The sequence below is a fragment of the Ranitomeya imitator genome, chromosome 7, assembly GCF_032444005.1.
Source record: "Ranitomeya imitator isolate aRanImi1 chromosome 7, aRanImi1.pri, whole genome shotgun sequence".
NCBI classification, from domain to species: domain Eukaryota; kingdom Metazoa; phylum Chordata; class Amphibia; order Anura; family Dendrobatidae; genus Ranitomeya; species Ranitomeya imitator.
The window spans coordinates 222,793,675-222,807,887 of NC_091288.1; the positions used below are offsets into that span (position 1 = coordinate 222,793,675).

At 51.4% G+C, this 14,213-nt stretch overlaps 1 protein-coding gene across 1 annotated transcript in view; it reads left to right on the top strand.

The window, feature by feature from the left end:
* The window catches only part of ABCB10 (ATP binding cassette subfamily B member 10), a 58,212-nt gene extending 45,867 nt beyond the window's left edge, over positions 1-12,345 (top strand). The window contains exons 10-13 of the mRNA XM_069735142.1: positions 8,153-8,333; positions 8,828-8,871; positions 9,334-9,368; positions 11,828-12,345. Coding sequence (XP_069591243.1) covers positions 8,153-8,333; positions 8,828-8,871; positions 9,334-9,368; positions 11,828-12,086 — 519 coding nt within the window. The 3' untranslated portion in view covers positions 12,087-12,345. The remainder of the gene's footprint in view (positions 1-8,152; positions 8,334-8,827; positions 8,872-9,333; positions 9,369-11,827) is intronic.
* Positions 12,346-14,213: the final 1,868 nt, after the last annotated feature.

Genomic DNA, 14,213 nt, shown 5'->3' on the forward strand with positions numbered 1-14,213 from the left:
TGTGTATGGCTGGTTAGGTCCTGTAGCTGTGTATGGCTGGTTAGGTTCTGTAGCTGTGTATGGCTGGTTAGGTTCTGTATCTGTGTATGGCTGGTTAGGTTCTGTAGCTGTGTATGGCTGGTTACGTCCTGTAGCTGTGTATGGCTGGTTAGGTTCTGTAGCTGTGTATGGCTGGTTAGGTCCTGTAGCTGTGTATGGCTGGTTAGGTCCTGTAGCTGTGTATGGCTGGTTAGGTTCTGTAGCTGTGTATGGCTGGTTAGGTTCTGTAGCTGTGTATGGCTGGTTAGGTTCTGTAGTTGTGTATGGTTGGTTAGGTCCTGTAGCTGTGTATGGCTGGTTAGGTTCTGTAGCTGTGTATGGCTGGTTAGGTTCTGTAGCTGTGTATGGCTGGTTAGGTTCTGTAGCTGTGTATGGCTGGTTAGGTTCTGTAGCTGTGTATGGCTGGTTAGGTTCTGTAGCTGTGTATGGCTGGTTAGGTTCTGTAGCTGTGCGGGTGTCACGATTCCCCCCGACCGCTGTCACCACTGGGTCAGGATTCACACCGTGACCGTCACCCCTACGTCACGGATCAGGGTGAATTTAGGCCAACAGACGGCTATCACATGTGCAGGGGGGCTTATCTTAGTTATCCCTCCACTGCTAACAATGTGATGAAAAACCACACACAAGGCTATTGACCTCTTAGTTTACAGCAGGGGCTTATTCTAGGTATCCCACTGCTTTTCTATATACCACGAACTGCAGGGATTTATGTATATCCCGCTTACAGTTCCACTTAACACTTGCAGCTCTCTGGCGCCCCCTTACTCTCAGGTCAGATTAGGTACTGCACCCTGGGTAATTAGTCGCCAGAAAGGCTGCCTGCTATGTACTGGCTATTGGGCACGCTGCAGCGACGCGATAACTACTCCCACACAGGCAGGAACAATAATTATCAAACCCGCAGTTGCTTCAGCAGAATCCAACCGTCAGCACACTTTCGCTGCCACCAGCTTCGATTAAACGGGTCCGAAGCTAACCCAACACAACAGTAACAGTAGCGTATTTTCCCTTCAAGAGACTTAGGGTACGGTTTAGAGCAGGAGAACGAACTAATATATAATAGTATATCCCATTAAAATTAATTAGGCAGTGCTTTATGAAAAAATAGTTTATAAAGAAGTTACAAATGAGACAATTGCAAATATGTACATGGGTAATTATAACATAAAGGGAATAAATGAGAAAAGATAACACTCACATATTAAAAGCATTGCAGGCATCCAGGCTAGTGCAGTTTCCATACATCCCAGTCCATGGGATGTACTCAGCTCTTCCAGGACAATAGGACAAAGCCGTCCAGAAGGAGAAATCAGCAAAAAGTGACTCCTCAGAGCCTGCCAGACACTTAAAACATTAAGGCTGTGACATCACAGAAAGGCTGGCTTATCCAGACCCTCCTCTCTCTACATTCTGCATAAACTTTAAACTATTCTCTCTGATTTCTATAACTTCACTACAAAACATGTCAGCGTCCTAAAAAGCTCATCATTCATCTCAGATTAACGTGAGCATTCTAATGAGATCAAATATGTCCTATCTGGGATACATATTTACAGAGAAAACCCTACTTCTTTACCAGATGGAGTTAGAAACTCGTGTTTCATGAGATGTGTAGCTACACCGAGTGGGACTACGAATATATATTTTCGTATTTCTAGCTTAAATCGTTTGCCTAATATCTAACAAAAACTAAACAAAGAATCTTTCATGGATTTTTGGAGCCATTTTTCCTGTTCTAGCTGGACAAGGGCTTACACAGGAAATGCCAGTCGTAAATTCCGTTCGGCCATAAAACTTCCCCCAGTGCAGGGGCAAAGCAGCTCTTGGCTGAATGAAAGGGAAGGGGGGCTTGTTAGCCCACAGCCTTGAGCAAGAGACCTATTTATGATATTTCATACCATATCGTGACACCTCCCCCTTTTGGTGTGCGCTAGGGAGGCAGGACCTGATGGTTCTTCTCCATGCGCACCTCCGCAGGTTCACCCTGGTGGGCCAACCCATCACCATTGCCATGCTCTGGCTCCATGGTGCCTTCGCCTACCCGGTGCCCCAGGTAGTGAACCTCCCTCATGCCCATCTGACACTTCCCCGGCTTGATAGTCAGTCCTGCTTGGTGAATCCGCCTGAGCACCTCCTCGAGATGCTGCAGGTGTTCCTTCCAGGAGGGACTGAAGATGGCAATGTCATCCAAGTACGCCACGGCGTACGTCTCCAGTCCCTGAAGCAGGCGGTTGACCATCCGCTGGAAAGTGGCAGGGGCATTCTTCATGCCGAAGGGCATGACCGTGGACTCGTACAGTCCAAAGGGTGTGATAAAGGCGGACTTCTCCTGCGCCTCGGGGCTCAGGGGAATCTGCCAGTATCCTCTACTCAAATCCATTATTGTCAGGTATTTTGCGCCAGCTAACTTCTCAAGCAGCTCCTCGATGCGCGGCATTGGGTGCGCATCCGAGGCTGTGATGGCGTTGAGCCCCCTGTAGTCCACGCAGAACCGTGTGGTCCGGTCCTTCTTTGGCACGAGGACTACAGGCGATGCCCACGCGCTCTTTGACCGTCGAATCACCCCCAGCTGTAACATCTCATCGATCTCTTGGCGCATAGTCTGCTGCACCTGGTCAGAGATTCGATAGGGTGTTCGCCGTAGTGGGGCGTGATTCCCGGTGTCCACCTCGTGGACGGCTAACTCAGTCCTCCCAGGTCGGTTGGAGAACACGACCCGGAAAGGTTCCAGTGTGGTTTGCAACTGTACCCGCTGGGGTTCAGTTAACGAGGCGCTTACCTCCACATCCTCGATGGACCCATTGGCCTTGGCTTGGGCCAGCAAGTCCAGGAGGGTGTCTTCCTCACCGTCTTCGGGCAAGCTGCAGACCGGTAGGACGAAAGGTTCACGTTCGTGATGAGCCTTCATCATGTTGACGTGAAAGGCCTTTCGCCTACCCCGAGCGTGGTCAAGCGTGACCACGTACGTGACCGGGTTGAGCTGTTGGTGGACGACGTACGGGCCCTCCCAGGCTGCCTGAAGCTTATCCGTTGGTACGGGGACCAGCACCCACACCTTTTGACCCACGTGGTAGGTCCGCTCCCGGGCGTTCTGGTCGTACCAGTGCTTCTGATCAGCCTGAGCCTGCGTCATGTTGTCATGCACCAACTGCGTCAAGGTCTGCATCTTGTCACGGAAGTGCATGACATACTCCACTATGGACACTTCAGAAGGGTTCGGCTCCTCTTCCCAGGATTCTCTTACCAACCCAAGGGGTCCCCGAACTCGCCTGCCGTACAGGAGCTCGAAGGGGGAGAACCCCGTCGAGGCCTGCGGAACCTCTCGGTAAGCGAACAGCAGGTGTGGGAGGTACCGCTCCCAGTCGCGCCCTTGAGTCTCAACCAGCATGCGCAGCATCTGTTTGAGGGTACCATTGAAGCGTTCACACAAGCCATTGGTCTGTGGGTGGTACGCACTCGATACCAGGTGCTTCACCTGCATTTTCTTACAGAGAGCCTCCATTAGGCGAGACATAAATTGGGTCCCTTGATCAGTAAGCATTTCCCTGGGAAATCCTACACGTGAAAAGATGGCCAACAGGGCATCCGCCACCTTATCTGCCCTAGTTGACGACAGAGCTACTGCCTCTGGGTACCGGGTAGCATAGTCTACCACAGTAAGGATGTATTGCTTTCCAGAGCTGCTGGGGACGGCCAGCGGGCCCACAATGTCCACCGCGATCCTCTGGAAAGGCTCTTCTATCACTGGCAAAGGGATCAGGGGAGCCTTAAGAGCAGGCCCTGCCTTCCCCACTCTTTGACAGGTGACACAGGAACGGCAGTAGTTTGACACATCTGTCCCCATCTTAGGCCAATAGAAGTGTTGAGACAGCCGGGCCTTAGTTTTGCTGATCCCCAAGTGTCCAGCTAGCGGGATCTCATGGGCAATCCGCAACAACTCACCCCGGAATTGCTGCGGGACGACCAGCTGTCTCTCCCTCAACCACTCCTTTTGTGATTCTCCGGGTACTGTCTCCCGGTACAACCTTCCTTGTTCCCAGAACACCTTCTCCTTATCAGTCTCGGAGAAGCGCGTCCCGGCGAGTTGTCTCAAACTCTCTAGGCTCGCATCTGTGTGCAGAGCGGCCTGAAACTCCTGGCTAGGGGAAGCCAGAAGCGACGTCAGGGTCCCTTCCCCACGGGAACCCTCTTGGACCTGCTCTGGGTCCACCTCTGGTTCAGTCACAGTGATGACTGAGGAGGGTCCGGAAGGCAGACAGTTATCTGCGTTCCGGGCACTCTGACTGCGGGTGACAGCAGCTACGTAGGCTGTCTCCCCGGGGATTTCTACAGGCCCATCAGCCGGCGCTGCTATGGGCTCTACCTCCCCATCCACCCCCAACACTCCAGGGGCTGTGCTACTTATGGGCCAGTTACCTTCCTCGGTGGCACTGGTCACTTTCATGGCGTCACCTTCCTCACGGTTCCCATGCATCTCCCCATTTCCTGTAGCACCGACACTTGCCCCTGTTAGGGGTTCCTCAGCCGTCTCACTCCGCAGAGCGACGTGGCTGGGCACGCCTGTACCTATGGACACATTAACCTTCACAGAAAAATCATTATCAGGTTCCGCTGGCACAGGTACAACATTTTCACCCTCAATCCTAGGGAAAAAATGGTTAATAGATGCATCATTACAAGATAAAGCATGGTCAGGTAACACATGCGATTTCCCATCATCATCATCATCATCAGGGTTAACGTTACCCTTATTAGTAGATTGGGGAGGGGTGTCAGGAACGTAGTATGCAAACATCCTCCCCAAATCAGTGCCCAACAAAACATCAGTGGGCAAATTATCCGACAGCCCCACTTCCTTCACCCCGCTCCCAGCACCCCAATCAATAAAAACCCGGGCCATCGGTAAGGGACAGCTAATGCCCCCAATCCCAGTGACAGTTAGGGTTTTCCCCGGAATGATTTCTTCAGGGGCCGCCAGTTCGGGTCGGATGAGGGTTCGTTCAGCCCCGGTGTCCTTGAGGCCTGTAGCAACATGGCCTCCCACAGTGACGTGCTGTACGTTGTCACACACCCTCCCAACCACACCACCCACCAAAAGAACTGCTGCATTAGGCCCTGGGGCCTTGGCTGGGGGGTTCTTCGGCCTGTCTGGACAGAAGGTACTGATATGCCCAGGCCGCTTGCAGGTGTGGCACGTGCGAGGTTCGGTGGTAGGTCTGGTGCTGTTGGCCACAGGGCAAGGACCTCGGGTGTGCTGGCTGGCAGGGGTACTGGCGTTGGTTGCAGGCTTACCCCCTCTCCAGCTGGTGGTGACTGGCTTCCGCACTTCCGATCTACGGTTGGCCTCATAGGCATCGGCAATCTGTGCTGCTTTCGTCACGTCTTTGGGTTCTCTGTCCATCACGAACTGTCGCACCTCAGCTGGGCAAAGATGAAAGAACTGGTCTTTGATCATCAGGTCTCGCAGCTGTGCAAAGGTGGTCACTGACAGTCCTTGGGTCCACTGGTCAAAGTGGGTCCCCAGTCCATGCACCACATCACTGTAACTGTCGTGTGGGCCACGTTGGAGGGTCCGGAACTTTCTACGGTACACCTCGGGTGTAAGCTGGTACTTGGCTATCAGAGCCTGCTTGATGGCCTCATAGTCTCCATCTTGTTCTTGAGGGAGGGCAGCAAACGCCTCCAGAGCTTTACCTTTCAGCCCTGGTGTCAGGTATCGGGCCCATTCATCTGTAGGCAGCTGGTACTGCCTGCAGGCTTTCTCAAAGGCCCGCAGAAAAGTGTCCAAATCTCCGTCCTTCTCCATAACAGGAAAGTGATCAGGCCGGGGCTTCGGTGTCTGAGCGCTGCTAGGCTCACGGTTGGTCTGAGACAACCCCTGCATTTGCAGTCGGGCTAACTGCAGCTGGTACTCCCGCTCAGCTTGGGCCTCTCTCTCAGCTCGGGCCTCTCTCTCGGCTGCCTGGGCCTCCTGCCGGTATTGCTGAATCAGCTGCCGACGTCCCTCATGGTCGTCAATGGGGAATTCTTTCAAGGCCGCCTGCAGGTGGGGGTCCAATTCGCCCGGATTGCTAACAGGGCCAGCATTCAGTGGTTGGACCTCTGCTGCAGCACCATGTTCGCTGGTGCTGGCTTCTGCGGCCTCTGAGCTCTGAGATTGGTCTCGAGCGGCTTCCCATTGCACCAGATCTGCGACCAGTTGGGCTTTGTTTTTGCTTGCAAAGTCAATGTGCTGTGTCTTGCATAAGGCAACAAGGGTGTCTCTGGTCTGCTGCTCATAAAAGGTTTCTCCCAGCCCAACCATGGTTGCCAAATAAAAGATAGGATAGAAAAACGAAGAGAAAGGGAGGGGATAATTACCAGTACGCAATTGTCTCACAACTAAAAAGCACTGAGTTCGTTCTCCAAACTTATTTGCGCAGAGTCCTCGCAAGAACTTTCTGCAAGTTTTTAGTGAGAGGAATGATTACTCAAACCAAATCACTAATGCTCTAAGATATCCCACCGCCTTGCCACCAATTGTCACGATTCCCCCCGACCGCTGTCACCACTGGGTCAGGATTCACACCGTGACCGTCACCCCTACGTCACGGATCAGGGTGAATTTAGGCCAACAGACGGCTATCACATGTGCAGGGGGGCTTATCTTAGTTATCCCTCCACTGCTAACAATGTGATGAAAAACCACACACAAGGCTATTGACCTCTTAGTTTACAGCAGGGGCTTATTCTAGGTATCCCACTGCTTTTCTATATACCACGAACTGCAGGGATTTATGTATATCCCGCTTACAGTTCCACTTAACACTTGCAGCTCTCTGGCGCCCCCTTACTCTCAGGTCAGATTAGGTACTGCACCCTGGGTAATTAGTCGCCAGAAAGGCTGCCTGCTATGTACTGGCTATTGGGCACGCTGCAGCGACGCGATAACTACTCCCACACAGGCAGGAACAATAATTATCAAACCCGCAGTTGCTTCAGCAGAATCCAACCGTCAGCACACTTTCGCTGCCACCAGCTTCGATTAAACGGGTCCGAAGCTAACCCAACACAACAGTAACAGTAGCGTATTTTCCCTTCAAGAGACTTAGGGTACGGTTTAGAGCAGGAGAACGAACTAATATATAATAGTATATCCCATTAAAATTAATTAGGCAGTGCTTTATGAAAAAATAGTTTATAAAGAAGTTACAAATGAGACAATTGCAAATATGTACATGGGTAATTATAACATAAAGGGAATAAATGAGAAAAGATAACACTCACATATTAAAAGCATTGCAGGCATCCAGGCTAGTGCAGTTTCCATACATCCCAGTCCATGGGATGTACTCAGCTCTTCCAGGACAATAGGACAAAGCCGTCCAGAAGGAGAAATCAGCAAAAAGTGACTCCTCAGAGCCTGCCAGACACTTAAAACATTAAGGCTGTGACATCACAGAAAGGCTGGCTTATCCAGACCCTCCTCTCTCTACATTCTGCATAAACTTTAAACTATTCTCTCTGATTTCTATAACTTCACTACAAAACATGTCAGCGTCCTAAAAAGCTCATCATTCATCTCAGATTAACGTGAGCATTCTAATGAGATCAAATATGTCCTATCTGGGATACATATTTACAGAGAAAACCCTACTTCTTTACCAGATGGAGTTAGAAACTCGTGTTTCATGAGATGTGTAGCTACACCGAGTGGGACTACGAATATATATTTTCGTATTTCTAGCTTAAATCGTTTGCCTAATATCTAACAAAAACTAAACAAAGAATCTTTCATGGATTTTTGGAGCCATTTTTCCTGTTCTAGCTGGACAAGGGCTTACACAGGAAATGCCAGTCGTAAATTCCGTTCGGCCATAAAACTTCCCCCAGTGCAGGGGCAAAGCAGCTCTTGGCTGAATGAAAGGGAAGGGGGGCTTGTTAGCCCACAGCCTTGAGCAAGAGACCTATTTATGATATTTCATACCATATCGTGACAGCGGGGCTGGCTGGCTCCTGTGCCCGTACACGGCTTGTGACTTTCTCATTTTTTATTCAAAATATTACCAGAGTTCAAGTAGAAGTTTTTGCTGATTCATCGGCTTTGCCTTTCCCTTTTCTCTGGCTGCAGGAACCAGTGTTGTTCTCCTGCTCAATCTCCGAGAACATCGCCTACGGGGCAGAAGACCCCTCCACAGTCACCCAAGAGCAGATCCGTAGAGTGGCTGAGATCGCCAACACAATGGGATTTATTGAAAGTTTTCCTGAAGGATTTAATACTGTGGTTGGGGAGAAAGGCGTCCTTCTGTCAGGTACGGCCGCCTGCCAGGAACCGACCAATATGGATTTACTCGTAACCAGTGCGTCCGGGAGGACAAATTATCTTATCAGGAGCGCAGGGTTGTTCAGAGAGGCTTCTTTTATTTCCCTATCGTGAGCGTTACTGATACATTTTAATTTTTATATTTTTTAATATTGTTTAATTTCAATTTTTTTTCTAATATTTTATTCCCGATGCTCCCTTGATTGGCTCACAGGATCCTCAGGGGTGTGTCTTCAGGTGAATTTATCTGTGAGCCACACCCACTATAAAATAGTAATAAATAAAAAGTCCTATATCTCTATAACCGGATGACAAATCTTAAAAAAAAAAAATAAATGTGAAATATTCGAGCAACGGGAATAAAATAGGAAAAACAGGACAATTTATTTTGGTGAGAGGTCCCCCATTCAAAGCAAATTAAGAGACATGTTCCCCTTTTTACCTTCATCCATTGAGCTAAAGCACACGTCTATTGTTCTTCAGGTGGACAGAAACAAAGAATTGCCATTGCCCGGGCGTTGCTGAAGGTGAGTCTTCGGATAACACCTGTAGGTTTCAGGACTGGTCACAATCTGATTACTAAAAGGTAGTTGGGGTTGGAGTTTCATTAATTAGGAAGATCATCTTGGTGGAGGCGCTGGTGAAGAGGATTATTAGTATTTTCAGTGGTGGAGCTCAGCTGCAATACAAGACACAACCAGTGGTCAGGGAGGGGCGCTGTTCTTACAAGAAATCGGCCACGTGTTTCTGATCCTGTACAGCCCTTAAACATTCAGGGTGGGCCGCCCACGTCTGTGATGTGTATGAGATTAGAAGCAAGGCTCTGCTTTTATTACAGAAACAGCGCCCCTCCGGTTGCAGGTCGTGCCTGGTATTGCTGTCCGTCTCATTCACATTATTATCAGGCAGCTACATAACATTACTTAGTATCTTAGCCTTCATATTCCATATAGTCTTATACATTTGTTTCATATATTTCTCTTCTTCAGAACCCAAGAATCCTTCTCCTGGATGAAGCGACAAGGTAAGGTTCGTCATCAACACAGTCCTGCACACGGTTCCCATCATTCCTGGTCTTCTACAAGTTAAGGGTTAAAGCCGTGGACATGTTTGATCATTGCTGGGATCTCTGCCCGGCCCTCGCTGGGATCTCTGCCCAGCCCTCGCTGGGATCTCTGCCCGGCCCTCGCTGGGATCTCTGCCCGGCCCTCGCTGGGATCTCTGCCCGGCCCTCCCTGGGATCTCTGCCCGGCAATCGCTGGGATCTCTGCTCGTCCCTCGCTGGGATCTCTGCTGAGCCCTCGCTGGAATCTATGCTCGCAGTACTGGATTAGTCTTTGAGGCAATACGGCAGACTGACCATTGAGCCACCTCACGGCAGTACAGCAGGGGACTAGCTGAGCCGAATCGCGGCAGTACGGCAGAGGACTAGCTGGGCCGCCGTACGGCAGAAGACTAGCCGAGCTGCCTCCTCGCAGTACGGCAGAAGACTTGCTGGGACAGCCCGTGGCGGTACAGCAGAGGACTATCTGAGCTGTATCGCGGCAGTACGGCAGAGGACTAGCTGGGCCGCCGTACGGCAGAAGATTAGCTAAGCTGCCTCCTCGCAGTACGGCAGAAGACTAGCTGAGCCGCCTCGCGGCAGTACAGCAGAGGGCTAGCTGAGCCGTATCGCGGCAGTACGGCAGAGGACTAGCTGGGCCGCCGTACGGCAGAAGACTAGCTAAGCTGCCTCCTCGCAGTACGGCAGAAGACTAGCTGGGCCGCCTCACGGCAGAAGACTAGCTGAGCCGTCTCGTGGCAGTACAGCAGAGGACTAGCTGAGCCGTATCGTGGCAGTACGGCAGAGGACTAGCTGGGCCGCCGTACGGCAGAAGACTAGCTAAGCTGCCTCCTCGCAGTACGGCAGAAGACTAGCTGGGCCGCCTCGCGGCAGAAGACTAGCTGAGCCGTCTCGTGGCAGTACAGCAAAGGACTAGCTGGGCCGCCTCGCGGCAGTACGGCAGAAGACTAGCTGAGCCGCCTTGCGGCAGTACGGCAGAAGACTAGCTGAGCAACCTCGTTGCAGTACAGCAGAGGACTAGCTGAGCTGCCTGGCGTCAGTACGGCAGATGACTAGTTGTACGGCCTCACGGCAGTACGGCAGAAAACTAGCTGGGCTGCCTCCTCGCAGTATGGCAAAAGACTAGCTGGGCCGCCTCGCGACAGTACGGCAGAGCACTAGCTGGGCCGCCTCGCGGCAGTACGGCAGATGACTAGCTGGGCCGCCTCGCGACAGTACGGCAGAGGACTAGCTGGGCCGCCTCGCGTCAGTATGGCAGAGGACTAGCTGGGCCGCCTCGAGGCAGTACGACAGAGCACTAGCTGGACCGCCTCACGGCAGTACGGCAGATGACTAGCTGGGCTGCCTCGCGACAGCACGGCAGAGGACTAGTTGGACGGCCTCACGGCAGTACGGCAGAAAACTAGCTGGGCTGCCTCCTCGCAGTACGGCTGAAGACTAGCTGGGCCGCCTCGTGGCAGTACGGCAGAGGACTAGCTGAGCTGCCTCGCAACAGTACGGCAGAGCACTAGCTGGGCCGCCTCACGGCAGTACGGCAGATGACTAGCTGGGCCGCCTCGCGACAGTACGGCAGAGGACTAGCTGGGCCGCCTCGCGTCAGTACGGCAGAGGACTAGCTGGGCCGCCTCGCGTCAGTATGGCAGAGGACTAGCTGGGCCGCCTCGCGGCAGTACGGCAGAGGACTAGCTGGGCCGCCTCGCGTCAGTACGGCAGAGGACTAGCTGGGCCGCCTCGCGTCAGTATGGCAGAGGACTAGCTGGGCCGCCTCGCGGCAGTACGGCAGAGCACTAGCTGAGCCGCCTCGCGGCAGTATGGCAGATGACTAGCTGGGCTGCCTCGCGACAGTACGGCAGAGGACTAGCTGGACCGCCTCATGGCAGTACGGCAGAGCACTAGCTGGGCTGCCTCGCGGCAGTACGGCAGAGGACTAGCTGGGCCGCCTCGCGTCAGTACGGCAGAGGACTAGCTGGACCGCCTCGCGACAGTACGGCAGAGGACTAGCTGGACCGCCTCGCGGCAGTACGGCAGAGGACTAGCTGGGCCGCTTCGCGTCAGTATGGCAGAGGACTAGCTGGACCGCCTCGCGGCAGTACGGCAGAGCACTAGCTGGGCCGCCTCGCGACAGTATGGCAGAGGACTAGCTGGACCGCCTCGCGTCAGTATGGCAGAGGACTAGCTGGGCCGCTTCGCGTCAGTATGGCAGAGGACTAGCTGGACCGCCTCGCGGCAGTACGGCAGAGCACTATCTGGGCCGCCTCGCGGCAGTACGGCAGAGGACTAGCTGGGCCGCCTCGCGGCAGTACGGCAGAGGACTAGCTGGACTGCCTCCTCGCAGTACGGCAATGTGGATCCTGTGCTTACAATATTTTTGCTTCCTCTGTGACTTCTTATTTCTCATTTTTGCTTTTCTTTCCACCCAGCGCTCTGGATGCAGAAAACGAGTATCTTGTTCAGGAGGCGCTGGACCGTCTGATGGAGGGACGCACGGTTCTCATTATCGCCCATCGCCTGTCCACCATCCAGAACGCAGACGCCGTGGCCGTTCTGGACCAGGGGAGAGTGGTGGAGTGCGGGAAACACGCGCAACTTCTACAGAACCCAAACGGACTGTTCAGTAAACTGATGGAGAAGCAGTCCAGCCTCCTGCGCAGTAAAGACTCTGCCCAGAGCGCCCCCTGATAGCCGCACACTATTTTTATAGTATTATTTTTTTGTTATTTATATTACGAGATGTATTTTTCAAGTTTTTGTAATCTTTTTTCATAATTTTAAATTTTTTTAACCTCATTTTTTAAGCACTGGGTGGTCTCTGTGATGCTGCTGTCTGACGTTCCAGCCACAAGTTAATGTGGATGGATGAATCTCCAGGAATATGAATTAAATAATATATTATTACAAGAAATATGGAAAAATTATTAAAAACTTATTTTTGAAAACATTTACTGGATCGTAATTTTTTTCTTGTTTCGCGAAAACGGCAGAAAATCAAAATGTGCATGAACGCGGTGGTCAGACGGGTCCACCGGCACGTTCGGGGCTATGCCTGCCCCCTGGTGGTGGATCGTGCTGCATTTCACCAAGGTATACTTCGGACCCTCGTAGGGGGATGATATATCTCCGGGGGCAGGCGGTCAGAAGCTGTAATTCCGCTTCAGAGCAGAGATTATTGTGTCCAGTTGGTGGAAGCTTCGCATACTGGAGAATTCTGGAGCTGGGGCATCTAGTCGCTCCACACTTCCCTGCAGGGTCAGACGTGACCATATCCCTCATTATCTACATCCTCCAATGATGGCGGCTGCTGCCGTCTAGCGCCTCCTTCATAAGAATGCTAACCTTTTCACATTCCTCACCGTATCCACCGGCAGCGATGTCAATAGAGGTGGAATCAGCGGCTCCTCACCAGCTTATTCCGCAGCGTATGATCAGCAAAAACTTGGGGGAGAATTGATGCTACAAGACCTCATGGTCCGTACCACGCTGAGGACTTCACATCTGCTGTTAGGTCCTGATTGATACTATGCCACCATTGATATACTACTTTCCCAGGTTCCTTCCCTGAAGGAATATTCCAAAACTCACAAACTTCTTTTGACCTTGCGCTCTGTTTGGATACTAAAATTAACATAAGAATTTAATTTTATAACCAAAATGTTGATATTGCTAATTGTCCCCTTGGGGAGGCAGAAAAGTTCCCTACTGTGCCCTCTCGCCCCAGACCAAATTCATTATTGAGTCTGGAAAATATCCTGATTCTGACTGAGGTTACAGATTTGTCATCACAATGGATCCGTTGGCTCCTAAGGGGCGGCACTCGGAGCTTCAGAGACGATGTTTCCGCGCTTCTGTCTTCCTAATCTTGGATGCAGAGAAGGTGTTTGACATCTGGGCTTCCTAAAAGAGATTCCTGGTGTCATTAACAGCACTCTGCGTGCCAACGATGGACAGGACAATCACACAATTGTCTGACGATAGATGGACGAGGCAACGGCTGCTTTTGCTACTAGGCTGGATATCGGACGCTTTCACAGCGAGCGTACGGTATATATACATCAAATTCCAACACATGGAATATATATACAGTGGTGCGGAAAGTATTCAGACCCCTTTACATTTTTCACTGTTTCATTGCAGCCATTTGGTAAATTCACAAAACTTCATTTTTTTTCTCATTAATATACACTCTGCACCCCGTCTTGACTGAAAAAAAACAGAAATGTAGAAAATTTTTAAAAATTACTAAGAAAGAAAAACTGAACTATCCCATGGTCATAAGTCTTCAGCCCCTTTGCTCAGTATTGAGTAGAAGCCCCTTTTTATCTAGTACAGTCATGAGTCGTCTTGGGAATGATGCCACAAGTTTTTCACCCCTGGATTTGGGGATCCTCGGCCATTCTTCCTTGCAGATCCTCTCCAGTTCCGTCAGGTTGGATGGTGAACGTTGGTGGATGCCATTTTCAGCTCTCTCCAGAGATGCTCCATTGGGTTGAGGTCAGGGCTCTGGCTGGGCCGGTCAAGAATGGTCAGAGTTGTTCTGAAGCCGCTCCTTTGTTATTTTAGCTGTGTGCTTAGGGTCATTGTCTTGTTGGAAGGTGAACCTTTGGCCAAGTCTGAGGTCCAGAGCACTCTGGAAGAGGTTTTCATCCAGGATATCTCTGTACTTGGCCACATTCATGTTTACTTCAATGACAACCAGTCGTCCTGTCCCTGCAGCTGATAAACACCCGCATAGCATGATGCTGCCACCACCATGCTTCACTGTAGGGATTGTATTGGGCAGGTGATGAGCAGTGCCTGGTTTTCTCCAAA